General features: G+C 39.3%; 1 protein-coding gene across 1 annotated transcript in view; it reads left to right on the top strand.

The window, feature by feature from the left end:
* Positions 1 to 23,043, top strand: part of ITGA8 (integrin, alpha 8) — a 296,933-nt gene extending 273,890 nt beyond the window's left edge. The window contains exons 28-30 of the mRNA XM_006872605.1: positions 4,077 to 4,178; positions 20,060 to 20,182; positions 22,907 to 23,043. Of these exons, the coding sequence (XP_006872667.1) occupies positions 4,077 to 4,178; positions 20,060 to 20,182; positions 22,907 to 22,993 (312 nt within the window). The 3' untranslated portion in view covers positions 22,994 to 23,043. The remainder of the gene's footprint in view (positions 1 to 4,076; positions 4,179 to 20,059; positions 20,183 to 22,906) is intronic.
* Positions 23,044 to 23,745: the final 702 nt, after the last annotated feature.

Here is a 23,745-nt window from a genome sequence, read left to right as displayed (position 1 = left end):
ATGCAGAATGCATCAAGAAAAGATGGAAGGAATACACAGAGTCATTGTACCAAAAGGAAATGGTTAATGTTCATCCATTTCAAGAGGTACCATATGAACAAGAACCAATGATACTCAGGGAGGAAGTCCAAAGTGCATTGAAAGAAGTGGCAAAGAACAAGGCACCAGGAATTGATGGAATAAAGGTCCCTAGGTGGTGTAAATGGCTTGCACTTGATTGTTAATCTAAAGGTTTGACCCTACCCAGCAGTTTTGTGTTTTGCAGAAGAAAGACCTAGTGGTCTGCTTCCATATAGATTATAACTATGAAACTATGAAACAGTTCTCTTCTATAACACACAGGGGCACCATGAGTCAAAATCGACTTAACTGCATCCAGTAGCCACAAGAACAACAACAATCCAGGCTTGAAAGTTTATAATTCTTGGTTGACATGACTTGCTCCTTTATGTTTGTGCCTGTCCACATGGTGAACATGCAAACAGATCAGAAATAGATGTTATTTAGGTTAATCCTAGATGATTCCCTGTTGTGTGATTATTGCTTGAAACAGAAATTTCCTTTTCAGTTTAAAGTTTTAGCCATAATTGCTTCAGTTTTGGTTTTTTTCATAAGGTTTTGTTTCTGATAAATGTGACGATTTATCCATGGGCTACATAAAATGGATAATGCGGTTAAAAATAATTATTGAGATGAAATTAAGCAGCCGGAACGTGGGTGTGGGAGAGCTCTTAGAGATGCCAGACACACTAGGTATTTAACCAACTAAAAAGCCTCACTCTCCCTTTGTTGCCAACATTGTAACTTTTATTAGTACCACAACCATAAGCAAATCATTGTGCAAAAGTACATAATACAGGCAGCCAGTGGGTCTCAAACCACAGTTTAAATGATGCCGTAATGACAGAGGAACAGGGTCTTTTCTGAGGATTAATAGCTAGCTGGGGCAAATTGAAGGTCCAAGACATTGTCAAAGGATATTAACCCCAGCTGGGTTTTGAATCCTAAATTGCCTACAGTATGGCAGTGATTGTTATTATATGAGTAGATTGCTGAATAGGAAAGGAGTTTTTTTGGTTTTGCTTTGTTTTATGTAAGAATAATATATTTGTCATGGAAAGAGAGCTGAAAGCCTCCAGCTTTGAGCATGGACTCAATAGCATCATTCTACTTATAATTGTTTTTCATGAATTAAGTACTTACCTCTGCCAGGCCCATGAGCTACAACTACAAAGGTAGTGTATCTTTGATGCCGATCAGCTGGTCATAGCCTACTAGCCCACATTTCCCACTCTCTGGAGCTCCAGAGCATTTTAGAAAAATGAAAAAATGCATCTTTCTACTGAGAAAGGTTGAAGCGACCTTCTTGATGGAGAAGACGTCTGAAATAAAATCACTCAGTTGCACTGTTTATTGGCTACTTATTTATCACCTAATCCATCCAGGCCCCTGACTACATTGTTTTGCATCCCTAAATTAGTGATATTATTATCCCCTTTGCTATGAGTCAGAACTGACTCTATGGCATGTAACCACCACCACCACTATAATCAACTGCAGCCCTCTTTTATACCATTACCTCTTCCAACTTTTCCTGCGTTTTCTAATCCAGTTGACTGGGGAGAAGATTCAAGCATTGAAAGAATTCAACACTTGTAAAAGGGAAGTCTCAGGGAGGAAGCAGGATAACTGTTATTGCAGAGAGGGGATTATTATCATTGAGATGAAGCACAAGATATGATTGGTTGAGGGTAGAGTGTATAATCTTGTTTGTTAACCAACTAAATTTACAATAAAAAGTTTTAAAAGAAAGAAGGAAGGAAGGGAGGGAGGAAGGAAGAAAAGAATCACCTTTAGCAATTAACAGCAGTAAAAATCAGGAGCCCCTGTGTGATGGAAACAGTTAATGGACTTGGCTGCTAACCAAAAGGTTGGAAGCTTGAGTCCACCTCTCAAGACGAGCTTTCTCAAAGATCACAGCCTTGAAAACTCAACTGAATGGCAATGAGTTTAGTTTTTTGGTTTGTAGTTTTTACTGATTTCTATAGTGTAAATGGAGTCCTGGTGTGGCACTGTTGGCTAATGTATTAGACTGCAAAGTCATTTGAACTGCAAAGTCAGTGGTTCAAGCTTACCAGCTGCTCCTTGTAAACTCTATACAGGGTCGCTATGGGTTGGAATCACTCGATGGCACTTAACAACAACATCATAGTGTAAATACTCCTGCCTTGGACAGTTTCAAGCTACCAACATGATGTCATCAAAGGCCACATTGGGAAGAAATAGCCAGTAGTATATCTATATGGTATTTTCCCTTATAAATATTATAGACCTAAGTAGTACCAAAAGCGTAAATAATAGTAAAATGTATTAAAATAATTAGGAAGTGTTGAGTTTGAGCATTTTATTATTTTTAAAATATAATTTCCTTAATTTTATATTTATATAATTATTTCTTAGTAGTGGCTCTGTTTGAGGAACCCTCTGGTGTTATGGTCAACAGTTCAAATCTACCAGACGCTCCACAGGAGAAAGATATAGCCTGCTGCTCCCATAAAGATTTACAGCTTCAGAAACCCTATACACACTCACTGAGTCAGGACTGACTTACTGACTCACCACCACTACAACCAGTAGCAGCAGCAGCAGCTGTTTAACAAACAGCACTCAACATCCCTGACATTTTAACAATCCATCTTCAAAAGCTAGTATGAACTGACTACAGCAGACCACTACGTCGATCTAATCTTTGTCTCACGTTAACTGGAGGAGAGCCTCAGAAGTGTACATTTTCAAAGTTGCTTTTCCTGGGCTATTGTTGAATATTTCACCTTTGGTTTTAATCAATAGTTAATATGAGAGCCAACTAAATAAAGTGAATTTTTGCTGAAAAGTTCTATTAAAAACAATAGGTCACAGTGATTCTTAACCAGAATGATTTTACTCCACAAGGACCATTTGACAATGGATCTGGTAGCATAGTAGTTACGAATCGGGCTGCTAACCTCAGGGTCAGCAGTTTGAAACTACCAGCTGTTCCACAGGAGAAAGATGAGGCTTTCTCCTCCTGTAAAGATTTACAGCCTCAGAAACCCTGTACAGGTTCCCTATGAGTCGAAACCGACTCTACCACACATAACAACAACAGAGACATTTTGGTTGTCACAGCTGGGGGAGGGCTGCTACTGACATTTAATGGGTACAGGTCAGGGATATTGTTAAAAATCCTACAATGCATAGGACTGACCCCTACAACAAGGAATTATCCAATCCAAAATGTCAGTAGTGCCAAGAATGAAAAACCTTAGGTCTTCTATGTTGTTTAGTGACATCAAGTCCTTTCTCATTCATGTTGTTGCTAAGTGCCATCCAGTTGGCTCTAACTCATAGCGACCCTGTATAGGGTTTCCAAGGAGCAGCTAGTGGGTTCAAACTGCCAACCTTGTGGTTCACAGCCCAGTACTGATCCTGCAGTGCCATACCAGGAGTCCTTCTGACTCATAACGACCCTATATAGGGTTTCTGAGGAGCGTCTGGTAGATTTGAACCATCAACCTTATGGTTAACAGTCCATTGTTTATCCTACAGTGCTACACCAGGACTCCAGATTTTCTGTTGGTCTTCTATATAACATCAAAAGTGATCAATTCTTCATAACTCAGTACTAGTCTCTCTCCTAAAAGCTGGCATATTTCTCTCTATCTGCTAGCAAATCACTCACTATATCTGGACTTTGTTCTTCACAAGCAGTAACTCAGTCAGCCCATGTGTGTTCTGCTTTTCATGGCTCAGATTTTCTATTTCTGTTGCAGTTTTATTATACACAGTCTTTCATTAATATGGCACATTACCTTTAGAAATAGGAACGAGATAAGTAGTTGGTTGCATGTTTGGGTGGGTGGATGGATGGCTGCATGGACAGGAGGATGAAATTGAAAAAAGAAGTAAAAGAAAAAAATGATGGAGGAAATTTTGCTTTTGAAATGGAGAATGCTGAAAACAATTGGGTGGATGCCGTCATAACTTTTAAAACCTTTATATGGAATACATTTAAGTCAAATATTTTTTACTTTCAGAGAAAAAATGATCCCTATGGTCTTGCATCTCTGGTGTCCTTTGAAGTTAAGAAGATGCCTTATAAAGATCAGCCAGCAAGACTCCCAAAAGGAAACATAGCGGTGAGTATCCAGAAAAAAATATCAGCACAAATAATTAAATTGAAATGATTTTCTTAAAAATCCCTACTTAACTTGTGCTACGTGTGTTTATTCTGACTTGAGAAAAGTTTCCCTCTAGAGATCACTGTTTTCTTATTTCAGAATAGAAGTTCCCAAGAGCGCCTTTGATCTGATTTTCAAACTTTCCATATAAATTTCTTCCCCCCCCCAAAAAAAAATCAGAGGATGGATCAAATGCCATATTTTAATCAAACCATCTATTTCAGAGAAGTCAGATAGCAATGGCTGTGATAATGAAACCATCCTGAATTCTTTTTATTTTAAAGAGAATGTGATAACCCAAAAGAGGAGGCAAGCAGACCCGCTTCCTTAGTGAAAAGTCACCTAGAACCAGCTATGGAACCTTGGCCAATCATTTTTCCTTCCTAGGCAGAGAATCCTAATTTTGTCTTAGAAACAAGAATCATTTGAAGGTGTCATTTGAATTCATGGTTTTCTAGTTGGGGCTACTAGGTACCGCTGTTGTTGTTTGTTGCTGTTGAGTTCATTCTGATGGACAGCAACACAGGGCAGAGCTTTCAAGGCTGTGAGCTCTCAGAAGCAGATCATCAGACCTGTTTTTTCTGAGTTACCGCAGGAACATTTGAACTAGCAACCTTCCTATTGTTGTTATGTGCTGTGGGAGTCGTTTCCCACTCATAGTGACCTGTATAGGGTTTCCAAGACTAAATCTTTATGAGAGCAGAAAGCCTCATAGTTCTCCCAAGGAGTGGCTGGTGGGTTTGAACAGCTGACCTTGTGGTTAGTAGCCCAGTGTTTAGCCTGTAATGCCACAGCACTCCTCTTTCCACTCCTAGTATTTCTCCACAAACTGTACTACCCATCTGCCATATGCAGACGATACCACCTTGCTTGCTGGAAGTGAAGAGGCCTTAAAATACTTACTGATGAGGATCAAAGGTCCCAGCCTTCAGCATAGATTGCCCCTCAATACAAAGAAAACAAAAATCCTCACAATTTAACCAATAAATAGCATGCTAAAAGGAGAAAAGATTGAAGTCAAAGACTTCGCTTCGCTTGAATTCACAATCAACACTCAAGAGAAGCAGAAATCAAATGATGTATTCCATTAGGTAAATCTGTTGCACTAGGATTTTGAAAGTGTTCAAGAGCAAGATATCAGTTTGAGGACTAAGATACACCTGACCCAAGCCGTGGTATTTTCAGTAACCTCATGTGCATGTGAAAGTTGGACAGTGAATAAGAAAGACCGTAGAAGAATTGACGCATTTGAGTTCTGATGTTAGCAAAGAATATTAAAAGTACCATGGACTGCTAGATGAACGAACCAATTTGTGTTGGAAGAAGTACAGCCAGAATGCTCCTTAGAAACCAGCAATGGTGAGACTATCATACTTCAGACATGTTATCAGGAGGGACCAATCTCTGGAGAAGGGCATCATGCTTGGTAAAGTGGAAGGTCAGTGGAAAAGAAAAAAACCTCCAAAGAGATGGATTGACAGTGACAGCAATAATGGCTGATGTAGGACCAGGCAGTATTGTACATAGGGTTGTTATGAGTCAGAGCTGACACAATGGCACCTAAAAACAACAAGGCCCCATCCCAAATATTGGGATTGAGTAGGTCTGGCATGTGGCCAAGGAGCTTTGTTGGCACAGTGGTTAAAAGCCCTCAGCTGTGATTGTAAGGATGGTGTGTGATTAGGCTTTGGTCTGTTATGCATAAGGTCGCTATGGGTCAAAACCTACTTGATGGTACCTAACAACAATAACATATACTTATTTCATGAGGTCATACAGTATTTGCCCTTCTTGAAGTGATTTCGCTTAGCGTGTTTTCTACGTTCACCAGTCAGGACTGCATTTCTAAGGCTGAGTAATACTTCATTGTATTTTTAAGCCACATTTTGTTTTATTAATCTGTTAATGGGCATTTTGGCTGTTTCCAGCCTTTGGTTATCATGAAGAGTGATGAAATGAATATTGATGTACAAGTTTAAAAAATAAATAAATAAGCACTCAGCTGTGAACAAAAGGAGAAGTCTGAGGTTTGAACTCACCAGCCAGTCTTCGAGAGAAAGATGTGTCAGAGTTTGGTGGTGGTAGTCATCATGTACCGTGGATTCACTTCCAACTCAGAGTGATCCTGTATAGGGTTTCCAAGGCTAGAAATCTTTATGAGAGCAGAAAATCTCATCTTTCTCCTGAGGAACAGCTGGTAGATTCAAACTATTAACCAGCTCGTAATCCACTATGCTACCAGAGCCCCGTAAATAAAGTTTACAGCCTTGGAAATCCTATTGGGCTCTTCTATACAGTCCTGTCCTACAAACTTGCTGTGAATCTGAATTGGAATCGTGTCCAGAGCAAGGGGTTTATGCAGGTGGGATCCTTGCACTGCACTGTAAACACTCTACTAGTAATGATTCTGAAGTGAAGCCAGTGCTGAGAGCCTCTCACCTAAGAAGGCAGCACAGAGGAAAATCCGAGGCAGATTCCCAAGAAGGACAGATGACCTGGGCTTCAGTCTCGCTCCTGCTGGTTCCCACTTTACCTCTTACAGACTATTCATATACACCTGATGAACTGTGAAGATAAATAAAATTATTTATATAAAGCCCTGACATTATACCCAGAATAAAGTATGTCTCAATAAATTTTAGCAACCTTCCCAAAATATTACTTTCTCTGCCTAAGTCTCATAAACCCAAATTAGAAATGGTAATTAAGGTTTGCACAACAAGCGTATTTCTGTAAGCCTTGGTGGTATTTTAAAGCAAGCACTGCCACATCTTTCTTCATTTAAATCACCTTTTTCTCACGAGATGTCTGCTGTTGAAGTTTAGATTTATGTTCAACCTGGAAAAGAGAGGCTTGGATTTTTTAATATAGAGTGTTTGTCCAAAAAGGTTCAAAGCCTTGTAGTTCTAAGGGAGATAAATCTAGGCTTTTTTGTTTTCTCTGAGCATGTGTTCCATAACAGAAACACATGTTTTCATTGATTCTGCCAACAGAATTGCATCTTTCTGTACCGGCACAGGTGACAGCCTGCTGTTCTCAACTCATCTCAAAAAATCCCCGAAATGATCAGATACATGCTTCCCCACCCCTACCACCCCTTACTGCATTAAAATAGAAAGAAAGAAGTCTTGTTATCTGATGTAGATGATTTACCTCACCATTTATGTAAACGTTATTGGAAAAGCCTTTAGGGATGAAGGTACTTTCAAGTCTCCCAATAGTGGCTAACCGGAGATTCATTATGCAATACAGGGAACCAGTCTTGCTGTAGCTTGATTTGAGAGCTGGCAGATGTTTTCAATAGTGATTTCTTCTAAAGGTCTCCTCATTCTTATCTTGTGAATATAGTTCAACAGAATAGAAGTATGTTAAGGTCTGGCTGTTGTTAAATGCCGTTGAGTCGATTCTGGCCCACAGCTACCCTATTTAGGGTTTCTGAGGAGAAGCTGGTGAGCTTGAACCGCCAACCTTGCAGTTCAAACGACTTTACAGTCTGGTGCATTAACCCACAGTGCCACACCAGACCCCATTAGGGTCTAGAATCAGTTGGAATCATTTGAGAATCATCAGCACTCCATTGCATACATTAAAAATGGAGAAAGTATTCCTTTTTTTGTAATACAATTAAATAGTATTTGCTTGTCTTCCTAGACTCTTGTGTGGGATGATTAGTTTGTTTGTACCCCTTTTCAGTGTGGTCCCAAGTCGACCATATCTTGAGGCGTACATAAGTTTTGCATATTGAAGGAAACAGCAACCTCCATCTGCTTCTTGTACTCTATTTGTGTTTGTAACAAATTAATTCCTCATGCAATGTGACTCATGTCATGTCCTGAGGTGAGGGAAAGGTTGCATGAATCAAAGGGACATGACTCAGTGTTTAATCATTACAGTCACCACCACCCCACCCCACCCCCTGAAAAACTTATTTGGTTAATTGAACACTTTCTATTGCTCACCATTGAAATTTGGCATTCATGTGTCATGCAACCAAAGATGAAGTATATAGTGCACATCTAGAAGGAGTATTGCTGTCTAGTTTAACTCCAAAGGTGTTCTAAAACATTTTATTAAAATTCTTACTTAAAAACTTACCCGTAAACTGTGTATCCATTTGAGATTTGTTAGCCAAACTTCAGTTCCTTAAAATATAATGCATATTAGACAGTTGTTTCGCGTTCACATTTATAACTACTTGTCTCATGTTGTTGTTGTTGTTAAATATGGCTGGGGGTTTAAACTGCCAACCTTGTGGTTTGTAATCCAGTGCTCATCCTATAGCGCCACACCAGAAGTCTTCTTACTCATCTCAAAGTGGCTGTTTCAATGTTAACAAAATGTGTGTTCAGCTGGTCTTTTTTATGTTATGATTTTGTCCAAAATGGCACTGTAGGTAGAGTGTCTTGGTACATTTACTTAAAACATTCTTGTGACCCAATAGAGTATGTTTACACAAGATTTTGTGATATATAAATACAGATGTCAACATTAATTACAGTTGAAAATACAAGAGAGCTTTTTCCTTCCACCTTGGTACTTCATCCATATACACAAAAATATATCATAAAAGTCAATGATAAAGTGTAGGCAAATTAAAGGTTTATTTATGATCTTTCAACTAATAAAGAACAATAAGATTTATGGCATAACATGATGAGTTAAGATTAAATGTTTCTTAGCATCACTTTAAGAAAACCTAAACCACTTACAAGGAGCCCTGGTTGTTCAGTGGTTAGGCACTCGGCTACTAACTGAAACGCCAACATTTCAAACCCACCAGCTGTTCTGGAGGAGAAAACTGGGCAATCTGCTTCTGTAAGGATTTACAGCCTTAGAAAGCCTGTGAGACAGTTTGCTTTGTCCTCCAGGGTCACTCTGAGCCAGAATCAGCTTAACAGATATGAGTAAGCAATTTGTAATTTGTAGGTCCTCTGTCCTCAAATTGCAGATTATTGTAGTGAGTGAATTTGTTAAATTTTTATACTATTTCTATGAGTAACTACAGTCCTTTATAAAGTAAATCAAAACAGTTAATTTATTAATTGATATGCAATTGATTTTTGCTCCCTGAGTTTTAAGCGCCGTCGAGTCGGTCAATTGTTGGCGCTTAAAACTCAGGGAGCAAAAAAAACTTAGGGAGCTCTGGTAGCGTAGTGATTACGAATCGGGCTGCGAACCTTAAGGTCAGTGGTTCGAAACTACCAGCTGCTCCGTGGGAGAAAGATGAGGCTTTCTACTCCCGTAAAAGATTTACACCCTTGGAAACCCTACAAGGTCGCTATGGGTCGGAACCTACTCAACGGCACTTAACAACAACAAGTTTTAAGTGTTGCAATTATTCAACATTAACTTTCTTTCTTAAAGCAGTCAAAGCATCTAGTCATATCAAACCCATGTTCTTAAAGTAAGCCTTTATTCCGAAATACATTCTTTCTTCTGCCTTGGACCCACCATATTGGTGTAAGAATTTTATAATAAGGGACTTTGGCAACTAAGTCAATCACACCAGTGGGTTAGATTGTACAGACTGGTCTAAAGCTGAACTTTTCAACATGGTCACTACAAGACACAGATGGATATCAAGTACCTGAAACAGGGCTATTAGTGTGATTTGAGAACTAATTATGCAATTTAATTTAATTTAATTTAATTACATAAATAAAAAGGAGCTCTGTTAGCATAGTAGTTACGAGTCGGGCTGCTAACCTCAAGGTCAGTAGTTCGAAACTACCAGCCATTCTGTAGGAGAAAGATGAGGCTTTCTGCTCCCGTAAAGATTTACAACCTTGGAAACCCCATACAGGACCACTATGGGTCGGAACCGACTCCACAGCACACCACCACCACCATAGTGAAGTGCATGTGTATAGTCACTTTTTAGTTTATTGAAACAAGGTATTTTCAGTGAATAAGTCATTGGTCTTGCAGAATAATATCATGTGATTTCTATCTGGCATCTTTTTTATTCCCATGGCCATATTTTCCAATTATAAATCTGTCCTGTTTGTTTCCAGCCTTTGTATTCCAATCACCAGTCATTATCAATGTATCTTGATTGCATGTTTGATCAATTTCAAGACTGAAGAAGTTGGTAGAATTCTTCCATTTCATCATCACTGGCTTTAGTAGTTGGTGTGTACTGGTCTTCCTTGTAGGCACGTAGATTTTATCCTATCACAGACAGTGTTGTATTTCAAGACTGATCTTGAAATGTTCTTTTTGATGATGAATGTGACATCATTCCCTCTTCAATTTGCCATTCCCATCATAGTAAACCATATGATTATCTGATTCAGAATGGCCAGTACCAGTCCTTTTCATCCCACCAGTGCCTGGGATATCACTCTTTATGTGTTTCATTTCATTTTTTATAATTTCTAAATTCTCTAAGTTCATACTTCATACATTTCACAGTCCAATTACTAATGGATGTTTTCAGCTGTTTGTTTTTATTTTGATGGTGCCACGTCAACAAATGATGGTCCCAAAATCTTATTATTGTTTCATTCCATTTTTCAATGATCTTTTTGAAGCCCAGTCATGTTTCCATTGGGTAGGATTACTGGAAAGTTCCACTTGTGTTAGTGATAATAACCACAGAGCTTCAGAGGACCTGGAATAACAAATGTTTGAAATGGGTGAAAAATTCTTGCTATAAGTCAGTGTATTGCCATTAGAAATTCTAAAAATTACAACCATTTTTACCTTTAGTTATTATCAATAGATGCTTAATCTAAGTTTCTTATAAGCTTGTCAAAATTGAGCTAAAAGAAAAATGTAAATATTAGAAATAGCAGTTTCAGTGATTGTCAACGTCTCATTTCTTGCCTAAGCTTCCGGAACTATTCTGCAATTTTCTATGGCGGTAACACAGATTTAAATACCAAACCCTGGTCCTATAAAAATGATCAGTTAAGTTATTTTAAGCTTGCTTATGTAGCTAAACTCTATAATATATCTACACAAAGCATTACATTTTAGAAATCTCTTTGCTTGACTGGTTTCCACCTGCAGATGAAATGCCTCATTGCCACTTAGAGATGTGAATATATCACATGACTTCCTAATCCATGTTTTATCAGAAGGACTTCTCTTTCCAAGACATAAATAAAACCTAATCAACACAGTTGTGATCAAGGCATTTTCAATTCAAGTCAACCTCACGTGTGTCAGAGTAGAACTGTGCTCTATAGAATTTTCAAGACTGTGACCTTTCAGAAGTTGATCACCAGGTCTTTATTCCAAGATACCTCTTGGTTATTTCAAACTACCAACTTTTTGGTTAGCAGCCTAGTGGTAACCAGTTGCACCACCAAAGGACGCCTTAAAATATACATACCCGTTGCTGTCTAATTGATTCCCACTCAAACCAATCCTATAGGACACAATAGAATGGCTCCAGCAGTTATAAACCTTTATGCAAGCAGACTGCCTCATCTTTGTCCCAAGGATCGACTGGTGGCTTCAAACTACTGACCTTTCAGTTAACAGCCTAACACTTAAGTCATTGTACCACAGGACTTCTTAAGATATAAATGTTGTTGTTGTTGTTAAGTGATGTCAAGTCAGGTTCTGACCCATAGTGACCCTGTCTAGGGTTTCCGAGGAGCAGTTGGTGAGCTTGAACCACTGACCTTGCCATTCAACTGCCTTTGTATCCCAGTGAATTAACCCACAGCACCACACTAGGATTCCATTAACACTCTTCTAATGATCTCTTCTATTCAGCTCTTTGTATCATTCTAGTACCATTCACCAGTCTCCTCTGCACTGGGAATCGGACTAAATGCTCTGGACCACATCCAACTATTGATTTTCTTTATTTCCACTCTCTGTAGTATAGTGGCTTCTTTACTCTTCAATAAAAAGCCTAAATAAGTTCAGGATAGCTGTGGGGCCTGGGAGTGGGGGGTGATCTCAGCAGCTACACCCATTTAGACTGAAAAGACTTCAAGTTGTTCTTTTTTTCCTTTGCAGCCTTCAGTGTTTGTTCTGATAGCAGATAAAGCAATACCATACCTCAAAGGCATCAATTCTTTCATGGTCTAGTTCACACTCTCATAGCCCTTACCCTTAGTGAGTAACATCTGATGACGTGTAGGAACTGTGTCTAATCTGCATAGTTGTAATATTTTAATTGTCCCTGGTACCACGAACAGTTAAGTGTTTGACTACTAGCCAAAAGGTTGGCAGTTTGAACCCATCCAGAGGTATCTCAAAAAACAGGCCTGATGATGTGCTTCTGAATGAAAGGCTGCAGCCTTGAAAACCGTATGGAGCAGTTCTACACATGGGTTTTCTATGTGTCAAGGTAGTCTCAATGGCAGCTAACAACAACAACTTTTTTATAAGTTTTTATTGTGAATTAAGTGAAGGTTTTACAGAGCCAATCATCAGTTTCACATTCAACAAATCACACACTTCATTTCAATGATTGCAGTCTTCTCCATGAAGCATCGCTTATCCCACTACCTCCCTGCTTCCATCCTACCTTCTACCCCTATCCTTCTGAATTTGTCCTTAGGCAAATGTTGCCCTTCTGATCTTGAATGGTTGACCATTCCATGTGAGCATACCTTACTCATGTCGTTCTCCCCTTACACACCTATGTACTGCTTGGTTGAAAATCGAGCTACTAGGGTGAGTTCAGTACCAGACATGAAGGGTGCCCAACGGCTTGGATTCCTCCAGGCTATTTCTGACCAGTAAGCCTTGTCTTTTTCATAATTTTGAGTTTTGTGTATATTTTTTCCCACTCTATCCAGGACTTTCTAATGTGATCCCTTCAGTGGGCCACCATCTAGTTGTTCTTAGGGTCACTGTCTCAGTTGTCCAGTGCTGCTATAATAGAAATCACACAAATGGATGACTTTAACAAGCAGATATTTATTTTCCCACAGTTTGGGAGGCTAGAAGCACAAGTTCTAGAGAAAGGTTTTTGTCTCATTTCAGAATCTGTGGGGCTGTAATTCCTTTGAGATATTCACGTGTCTTGGCATCAGTCTTTCCTTGAATCTAGGAGCTTCACAGTACAAAGACCCCAGGCCCAAAGGACACACTCCACTCCTGGCTCTTCTTCCTGGATGGTAGTAGACACCAGTCTCTCTGCTTACTTCTCTCTCCTTTTATATCTCAAAAGAGATTGACTCAAGATACAACCTAATCCTGTAGATTGCATTGGACTCCATTAACATCAGAGAAGTAAGAATTTATAGCACATAGGCTAATTATATCAGATAAGGCCTGATCACATCAGATCGCATCATGAGGGTGATTTCTTACATTAGAGTTCATCATGGGGAATTGCTACATCTTAACTACCAAACCAACCACTGAGAATCCTGGCCCAGTCAAGTTATCACAAAAACCTTACCCATCACAGTCATGGAAACTGATGTCCATGTGTTCCATTAGTCTATTGGACTAATTGATTCCAAGCATCTTCAATTTTCACCACTCTTCTATCCTACTCACAGGGAGAGACCAATAATTACATAATAGATGATCTCTCATGAGCTTTTAAGATCCCAGTTGCTCCTCAAAAAAGTAGGATGTAGAACATTGTCTTTGTGAACTATGTTATGCCAATGACCATAGTGTCACCCAAGACTATGGCCCTGAGACCCCAGACCCATCAACCCATCCCTTCAAGGTATATGGTAATGTCTAAGAAGTCTTAAAAAAATTTCCCCCTGTATGCTCCATTACATTCAAGGATGTTTTAAAAACCCATGTATAAATGTCCTCTGTCAAACCTATATGTTATTGTTAAGTGCCCTTGAGTTGGTTCCAACTCATAGCGACCCTGTGAAGGATTTCCAAGGAGTGGCTGGTAAGTTTAAACCGCTGACTTTGTGGTCCAAACTGACCTTGTAATCTAGTGCATTATCCTGCAGGGCCACACCAGGACTCCCTCAAACCTATAAACTTGTGGGTATGCTCCCACTCTCCCTCCCATACCCATTCAGCCTGTGTATCCACCTGTATATCTAGCTATTGTCCTGTTATTGCAGGACTGTGTATACAACAGTATTTATCTGTATTCTCTTTAACTCTTGCAGTCCTCCCTTTGTCTTCCCCTGCCTTTATCATTCTTCTGTCAACCTCCCTCTTGTTGTATATTCCCTTCCCTGTCACACAAGTGAGCACGTGTCTACTCTCTAGTCTCTGAATAACTCTCCTTTCTCTCCTACTTCCAGTAACCATCAAAAAAAAAAAAAATACCTTTTATCATGAAAATCTTTTCTTGACTTTATAAAATAGTGGTCTCATACAATATTTTTCCTTTTGTGATTGACGAATTTCACTCAACATAATGCCTTCCAGGTTCATCCATGTTATAAAGTGCTTCACAGATTCATGATTATTATTCAGTGTTGCATAGCATTCCATTGTGTGGATGTACCAAAGTTTGTTCCATTCTTCCATTGATGGCCATTTAGGCTGTCTCCATCTTTTTGCTATTATGAATAGTGCCGCAATGAACATGGGTATCACAGCTTTTATTTCTTGAGGATATATACCAAGTAGAGTTATTGCTGGGTCATATGATATTTTTATTTCCAACTTTTAGAGGAAGCTCCATACCATTTTCCACAATGGTTACACCATTCTACAGCACCACCAGCAGTTTAGAAGCATCCCAGTCTCTCCACATCATTATCAGCATTTGTTGTTTTCTGTTTTTATGAACTTTGTTATTAATGCTGGAACGAGACAATATTTCATTGTTGTTTTTATTTGAATCAAGGCTAATGGTGTGGTGCTGTATGATAAGCACTGGACTGTTAACTGCTAAGACAGTGATTCAAAATCACCAGTCACTCCTGGGAAATCCTACACAGGGTCACTATGAGTTGTAAAAGACTCAACAACAGGAACAACAATAGTTAATGAGCATTTCTTTATATGCTTGTTGTCTGTCTGAATGTCTTCTTTAGTTAAATATTATTCATGTCCTCTGCCCAATTTTTTTTTAATGTTTTATTGTGAATTATATGAGAGTTTACATGTTTACATGAGAGAACTTTAGTTTTACATTCATTCCATCGTATATCATTTCATTGCCATGGTTCCAATCCCCTTCATGCATCATCAACCGACCAAAGGGTATATCCTAGAAACCCGCCCCCCTCCCCCCCCCCCCCCCCCAGTCTTCAGCCCACAGGCCCTCTCCCTCTCTGGATCCAAAGTCCCCAGCCATTGCATGACTCCACATCATCGTCTCTGTCTCCATCTCAGAGCTCTCTGGTTCTCTTGGTAGGGTCCCGCTCTCGGCTCCTAGACTGGAGAAATAATCACTCCCTTCCTTGCTACAAAACGTCTACCTTTCCTCTGCCCAATTTTTAACTGGATTCTTTTTCTTTTTGAGGTGTTGAAGTTTTCTATAAATTCTGTTATTTGTGTTTTCAGTTATGTTTGATAGTGTTTTTATGACAAGGATCAGATCCCCTAAATTTGTCCATATTTTTTCATTAATGATTTTTATAGTTCTAGGTCTTACATTTAGGTTTTTAATCCACATCAAGTTTGTTTTTGTATATGGTGTGAGATATGGATCTTGCTTCATTCCTCTGCAAATTGATTTCCAGTTTTGCTAATACCTTTTGTCAAAGAGATAATTATCTCTTCTCTTTTTTGTGTGTTTTGGTCCTTCATCAAAGATCAAAGCATACATGGATGAATTTACTTCAGGATTCTCAATTCTGCCCCACTGATCTCTGTGTCCAGTGTTGTACTGGGAGTCCTTGCGTGGTGCTGCAGGTTAATGTGCTGGACTGCACAGTTTGAACCACAAGAATGGTGGTTCAAACTCACCAGTCACTCCTTGGAAGCCCTATGCAGGGTCACTGTATGTTGGAACCCACTCCACGGCATTTAAAGACAAGAACGTTAATGTACTAATATCTGGCTATTTTGACTCAGTGACTGTAATCACTTTTGAGATCAGGAAGTGAAAGGCCTCCTACTTTGTTCTTCCTTATTGCTGTTGTTAAGTGCCATCAAGTCATTCCCGACCCATTTGTTGTTGTTGTTATGTGATGTGGAGTAGGTTCCCACTCATAGCGACCCTGTACAGGGTTTCCGAGGCTGTACATCTTTACGGGAGCAGAAAGCCTCATCTTTCTTCCGCGGAACAGCTGGTAGTTTCAAACTGCTAACCTTTTGGTTCACACCCTGATTTGACCCATAGTGACCCTGTATAGGGTTTCCAAGGAGCAGCTGGTGAGCTTGAACCACCGACCTTGCTGTTCAAATGACTTTGCAGTCTGATGCATTAGCCCACAGCACCACACCAGGACTCCTGTTCTTCCTTAGTAATGCTTTTTTTTTTTTTTTATCACAGTGTGGGAGTGGTCTCTTTCATTTACATATAAATTAGCTATTGTTGTTAAGTGCTGTTGAGTTGGTTCCAACTCACAGTGACCTTATATAGAGTTTCTAAGTAGCGGCAGGTGGGTTTGAACCACAGACCTTGCATTAGCAGTTCAGTGCTTATCATTGTTGTTAAGTGTCAAGTCAGTTCCAACTCATAGCAACCCTGTATAGAGCTTCCAAGGAACATCTGGTGAGTTTGAACTGCGGATTTTGTGGTTCAGTGCTAAATCCTACAGCAACACACCAGGAGTTATCACTAATGATTAGTCTTTCCATCTCTTTAAAGAATGATGTTGGAATCTGGATTGGGGTTGCATTATATCTATAGATCGCTTTGCATACTATGACAACATTTTAAAGTACTCAGAGAAAAGCTCTGGAAAGGCATTTCTAAATGAACATAATGTTACTAGAGCAGAGTAACAAATGTTTTGATCATGAGAATTTCAGAATTTGGGAACTAAAAAGGATGGTAATGATCATGTCCTCACAGATGTTTTTAAGACTGCTGTCAGAATCTCTGAAAGCTAGTGGAAATGAATGGTCATTCTGTTTTATAACTATTAGCTGCAATCGCGATCCCTCCTTCAAGGGATCCTAATATGCATACGGTAGTCAGTTTAATAAGGATCTCTTGTAGCAAAGTGTTTATGAGTAGACTGCTAACCTTAAGGTCAGCAGTTCGAAACTACTAGCTGTTCCACCAAAAAAAGTGAGGTTTTCTGCTGCCATAAAGATTTACAGCCTCAGAAACCCTGTACAGGGTCACTCACTATGCGTCAGAACTGAACCGACTCCATGCTGTACAAACACCAGCACCAGTCAGTTTAAGGCTTTATTGGTCCTTTTCCATCACTGTTGCTAAACAATGGGAACCCTCCAGGAATCTTTATTAGCTTTTTGTAAGTGACTTTCCTCTGTGTTTCCACAGATAGGCTGGCCATTTTTATAGGCAATACATCAAAAACTGCAAAGGCAAGTGGCAAAGGAACCTTGGTGGGTGTTCACTCTTTCCATGTCTTTTCTCTTCATTAAACTACCAGTTTGAACCTTCTGTGGACCTTATTTGCAATTCTCTATGTGAGTTTTGTTGTTGTTTTGCTTTTTACTTACAAAACTAGGGAAGTTTCCTATGTTTAGCAGGAAGCAGCAAGAGATAGCTTGAGATCTTAGTAAATTGTTGTTGTTGTTGTTAAGTGCTGTTGAGTCAGTTCTGACCCATTGTAACCTTGTATGGGTTTCTTAGGAGCAGCAAATGAGCTTGAACCTCCAACCTTGCGGTTGAAATCGATTTTGCAGTCTAGTGAATTAACCTATCGCGCCACACTAGGACTCTAATTAAGTAAATTGTTGCTGTTAATTGCCGTCCAGTCAATTGTGACCCATAGAGACCCTGTATAGGGTTTCCGAGAAGCAGCTGGTAACCACCAACCTTGCAGTTCAAATGGCCTTGCAGTCTGACACATTAACCCACAGCACCACACCATTAAATTAGAAGAGGGAAGATTTTGAAACATCTGTTACCTGTCTTATCATAAACTGCCTCTTAAAATTTTTGGGCAAATCTAACACTGCACAAAATACAAACCAGAACTAAGTTAGTTTTCAGTGAACCTGGAGCTTCAAGCAAAAAAAAATTTATAAGCAGCCTTAGAATTTTCTGTGCCTCTAGATTTCCTCTCAGTGGAGTTTCTGGGTAGCCCAAATGGTTAACCAAAAGGTTGGCAGTTTGAACCTCCTCAGAGGTAGCCAGAGGAAGAAAGCTCTGACAATCTACTTCTAAAGGGTCACAGCCTTGGAAGTTCTATGGAGCCCAATGATATTTTACAACACAAGGGATTGCCAGAAGTCAGAATCGACTTGATGACATAAATGATCATTGTTGTTGTTGAGTGCCATCGAGTCGGTTCCAACCCATAGTGACCCTATATAGGGTTTCCAAGGAGTGACTGGTGAGCTTGAACCACCGATCTTGTAGTTCAAATGGCTTTGCAGTCTGGTGTATTAATTCACAGCACCACTGGTTCCACAATGCTGAAATTCTCATTACCAAAACTGTGTCAAGCTAACCCCAGTAATGCTAGGGTAGTGGTGGTGGTGGTGGTGGTGTGCCACCGAGTCGGTTCTGACTCACCAACTTTGTTTGGGTTTCTGGGTTCACAGGAGCAGAAAGTCTCATCGGTCTCCTGAGGTGGATCCAAACTGCTGATTTTGCAGTTCTCAGCCCAACACAGTAACTTTAGAATCACTTTAAAATACTACTCCATGAACTTTCTGCATATGGTATAATTAATATTAGGACTCTGCACTGATTTCATACATGTCGTTAGATATCAGCCTCTAAGAGGAAGAGACACAAAGACAAGTGATCTATTTCCTGACTTGCTTGGGTAGCCATGATCATGCGAAGAATTATTTTAGAGTCAAGTTTTTTAGGCTACCGAATCTAGCAGGTATTGCAAATGCATCCTCGAGATGCATTTTTTAAAAAAGATATAAACCATGTATTCCAACCTTATATGTGACAAGCAGGCTAAGTATAATGCCATCAAGGTCATGGAATTTTGTACATGTTAGTGATGGGTCAGATGAAATACAGATATTACAGACAAGGGAAGTTACCAAGCAAAGGAAGAAACTACTAGAGTGAGTAGATAACAGGTCAGCATTTTTTCTCAGCAAGAGAGCGTGTTGAGTATAAAGTAAACAAAGTTCCTAGTTAGCCCTTTTCTCTAATGTGGAATGACTAGAAGTCTCAGCTCTCTTTGGTGATCCCATTGTTTAAATATAAATGATGTTTGAAGCTGAGAAATGAACAAGTGGAGTGAGCTGTACAGGAGCATGGGGCCAAGGTGGAAGGAGCAGTGAAATACACATGTGTAGACAAACGTGCCATTCTGTGGGATCTACTTTTGGACATTGTTACTGTCCAGGGATTTCTTCACTGGTGACCTTATTGGTTCCTGGTCTGACTCAACTCAATCCTAGGATTTCCGTGCTGATTAAAAACACTCATCCACCTAGTTTATGCAGTCAGACTTGCACCTGACCTGGGAGACCTGGGCCTGTGTTCGGTTTTAGGATTTCATGTCTGAGTGTTGTAAAATTACATGTCTGAGTACTGTAACCCTTTAAGTCTCCCCTGGGATAATTTCAGTTGTTATATAGATCTTTAGAGAATGATCCCTAGTATTATACAGTGAACTCCGTGAGAGCACGAGAACTCAATGAGACTGCCTGTTTCTCTAAGATCCTGTGAGATTTCTGCCTTTGACAGGAGGCAGCCTCACTACTTTTCTACCTCTTGCGATCAATGGGAAATATTTGAGTTTTCTCTCTCTGGCAGATTTTCGCCTTACACAGGTTCGGGTTTTTGCAGGTTTTACTGTATTGGTAATTACGGCTTTATTTCTTCACGTGATTTTGTAATGGGAGCTCATTTGCTTTATTTTCCATTTCAGATTAAAACGTCAGTTATTTGGGCAACCCCAAATGTTTCCTTCTCAATCCCATTATGGGTAATAATATTAGCAATACTGCTTGGATTGTTGGTTCTGGCCATTTTAACCTTAGCTTTGTGGAAGGTAAGTTTATTCACTTGTTCTCTCTCTCTCTTTGAGTGGGGAAGCTGGGGAGGGGATTTAGAATGATAATACTTGGAATTTGAAAGGCAAAGCTAGAGGTATGATCTGGGGATTTCTAATAATCTGAAAGGACATAAAGGGGAAATTTTATCGTGATTGCTTTGGCAAATTTAATGTGTTTGTATACCTGATGTTTAAGAAGACTATTGTAGCGTAGTGGTTACGAATCGGGCTGCGAACCTTAAGGTCAGCGGTTCGAAACTACCAGCCGCTCCGCTGGAGAAAAATGAGGCTTTCTACTCCCTTAAAGATTTACACCCTCGGAAACCCTATACAGGGTCGCTATGGGTCGGAACCGACTCGATGGCACATAACAACAACAACAACATGGGTATTTAGCGTTGTCTTCATCATGAGATTTCCTGTAAATGTATATATAAAAAGTTAGAAGTTATTAACTCTAAGACTGGTGATCTTCTTTCTAATATGTTTGGAGTGATAATATTATTATGAAGACTTTCTTCTTCTGTATTTAACCAAAGCCTTAAGCTGTTTATTGACATAGTCCTTTCCTTAGCCCTTTGAAATTTTTCTTTGTAACTACACATTTGCAATTAATATAAGTCAATTCTGAGTTTTTAAACAGGAGCTATCAGTTAGGCCAAATAGATCATGCATGTTATTATTTTCCTGGACTTGTTTTTTAATTTGCCAATTAATCTGTCTCCATTAGAAGGCCGTAACTTACTCTTTAATGAGTTTTATTGAGATTTATTCTAGAAGCCTAGAAAAAGAATTAATTTCTGGCCCAGCAATTTTTGTGGTTGCCAAGTTTCACAGAGTTTTCCATTCAAACTAGAAACAATGTCACAATTAGAAGACTAGAGCAAAATTAACCCAGTCATTTCTTTCTTATTGTTGTTAAATGCTGTCAGATCAGTTCCAACTCATAGCTACCCTCCTTGGGTTTCCAAGGAGCAGCTGGTGGATTTGAACCACTAGCCTATGGTCAGAAGTCTTGCGCTTATCTTACAGTGCCACACCAGGGCTTCAGTCACATCTTATTGTTGTTGTATGTTGTCAAATTGATTCAGACTCATAGCGACCGACCCTGGATAGAGTTTCCAAGGAGCAGCTGATAGGTTTGAACTGCCAACTTTGTTGTTCACAGTCCAGTGCTGATCCTACAGTGCCACATGAGTCACATCTTAGCTAACCACTTCTGTTGTAGTTCTCCAAAAACAATGTGTTTTATTTTTCAGAACATGTTTAAGAACCCTATGAGCTTAGAAACACTCTCCTGTGTGAGTTAAATAATGTAGTTGTTGTTGTTAAGTGCCATCGAGTCAATTCTGAACCATAGTGACCCTGTTTAGGGCATCCGAGGACCAGCTGGTGAGCTTGAACCACTGACCGTGCAGTTCAAACAGCTTTGCAGTCTGGCACATTAACCCACAGCACCATACCAGGAGTTAAATAATGGCTTTCCTAAAATCATTATTGGATGTTTTATGCCACCCTGAGCCCAAATTAACTATGTTGCAACTTTATAAATGGATTTTTATCTCATTCTGTTATTTACTGTAACTGTATTTTTGAAGATTAAATGATACAATAATATGTGCCCTACAAATCAAAGACAAATCAAGAAATATAAGCCAAACCCAGTGAATTGGATTTCCAACATAAAAAGAAGAACAACAAAATAATAAGTAAGAATTAACGTTCCTGGCTTCCAGGAAAATTTGTATTTTCCTACACAAAATACTAATTTAAAAGTAAGAAGAATGAAGATTCTAGAATTGTTCCTTCCCGAAATTTCTGATTAGTCAATGAAAAGTCACTAAGACTTCAGTACCTGTTATTTTGAGGATTGAAATAAAAACAAATCTAATTTTCTTCTCCACATTATATTGATGTTGCTGTTTGTTAATGAGTCAGTTCAGACTCACAGTGACCCTGTAAGGGGTTTCTGAGGAGCAGCTGGTGGGTTTGAACTGCTGACCTTGCAGTTAGCATTCCAGTGCTGATCCTACAGCACCACACCAGAACTCCTCTATCTATTATAAATTCTACCAAATGTGGATGGATATGCATCTGTCTCTTCTCTTCTCCCTATAATCCAGCCCAAGGTTACACAAAGTAAACTTCAGGAGAAAATTTCCCTTTCTGGGTCAGCAGTTAATATAACTGCCGGCATAGAAAACATGCAGGAAAACACAAAGGGACTCATTGTGAAAATCCCAAGAAACTACACAAGGCCATAAATGGTCTGTGTAAAACAGAGACATTCCACCACGACGGAGCAGGGAGAAGGACAGAAATACCCTCTAGCAAGCCTGCCACTAACACCCCCTTCTCCTCTCTCTCCCCACCCGGCAAACCCCAGGAAACTGCCATGAATTACCCTCTAGGGTTAAAGGACACATCATTGCTTTCACTTAATAATTTAAAGAATTGAGCAGGATATATTCACAAAATACCAAGTTCCTTAGAAATATATGCTGTTGTTAAACACCGTCAAGTCAATTCTGCCAACTCCTAGGGTTTCCAAGGAACTGCTGGGGGGTTTGAACCACCAACTTATGGTTATCAGTCCAGAGCTGATCCTATAGTGCCACACCAGTAAAAAATCCAGCTATTGCTTGGCTTCTTAGAATGTGGGGTTTCCCATGTGAAGAAGACGGCAAAATGACTTGTTTTGTGATCCATTCTTTTTTATAGTGTGGATTCTTTGATAGAGCAAGACCTCCCCAAGATGACATGGCTGACAGAGAACAACTGACAAATGACAAAACCCCTGATGCATAAAAAGGAACAACAAAGAACCAAAAGAAATCAAACACTGGTCCTGTTCAAAGGGAAGAAACGCTCTAAGGGCTAACTGAAGGCTTTCTAGCATCCACAAATGAGATAGGAAATGGAAGGCCCCTGAAAAAATATCACCTCATCTATGTTATGCTCTGAAAAATGGGAGTTTAAAAGGCCCTTTTTGGAATGAAAACTCTTCAGCACTGTAGAACCAATCATCATAATGGAAGATTGCTCTTGCCTTAATCATTCTGTATTTAGTAGACACTTTAAAATGTATATGGGAATTTAGGTTGCTTTCCAGGTAAATCCAACAAGATGAAATGCCTGAATTACTATAGAATTTAGAAGGTGGACTAGGACAGAACCTTCCAGCACTACTGTATCCAATGGAATATTTGACACCTCCCTATGGAAAAGAAACATTTCTTATGACATTTTGGCTCAGGGAGACAAGCAATACGTTGTTGGTACTGTGAAAGTACTTCTGAAATTACAAAGAATTAATCTTGTGAGGACAGAAATTTATTTATTTATTTTCCATTTCTCTTGGTTGAAAATCTGGTCTTCCAGAGGATTTGGGAATTAAGATTTGGTTAGCTAATTTTTTATGTATTTTTTAATCACTTAATTTCCTTATATAATAACCATTTGTGTGTATGTGTGCAGATAAATCACTTAATAGACGCTTCTTCAGAGTTTAGACAGTGTCAAGAAAAAAGCAAACTCATATTGAGAGTCAGTTTCACCTA

This window comes from Chrysochloris asiatica, unplaced genomic scaffold, assembly GCF_000296735.1.
Source record: "Chrysochloris asiatica unplaced genomic scaffold, ChrAsi1.0 scaffold00206, whole genome shotgun sequence".
In the NCBI taxonomy this organism is placed as follows: domain Eukaryota; kingdom Metazoa; phylum Chordata; class Mammalia; order Afrosoricida; family Chrysochloridae; genus Chrysochloris; species Chrysochloris asiatica.
The sequence above is the reverse complement of the archived record's forward strand: the minus strand, read 5'-3'. Positions and strand labels throughout refer to the sequence as shown.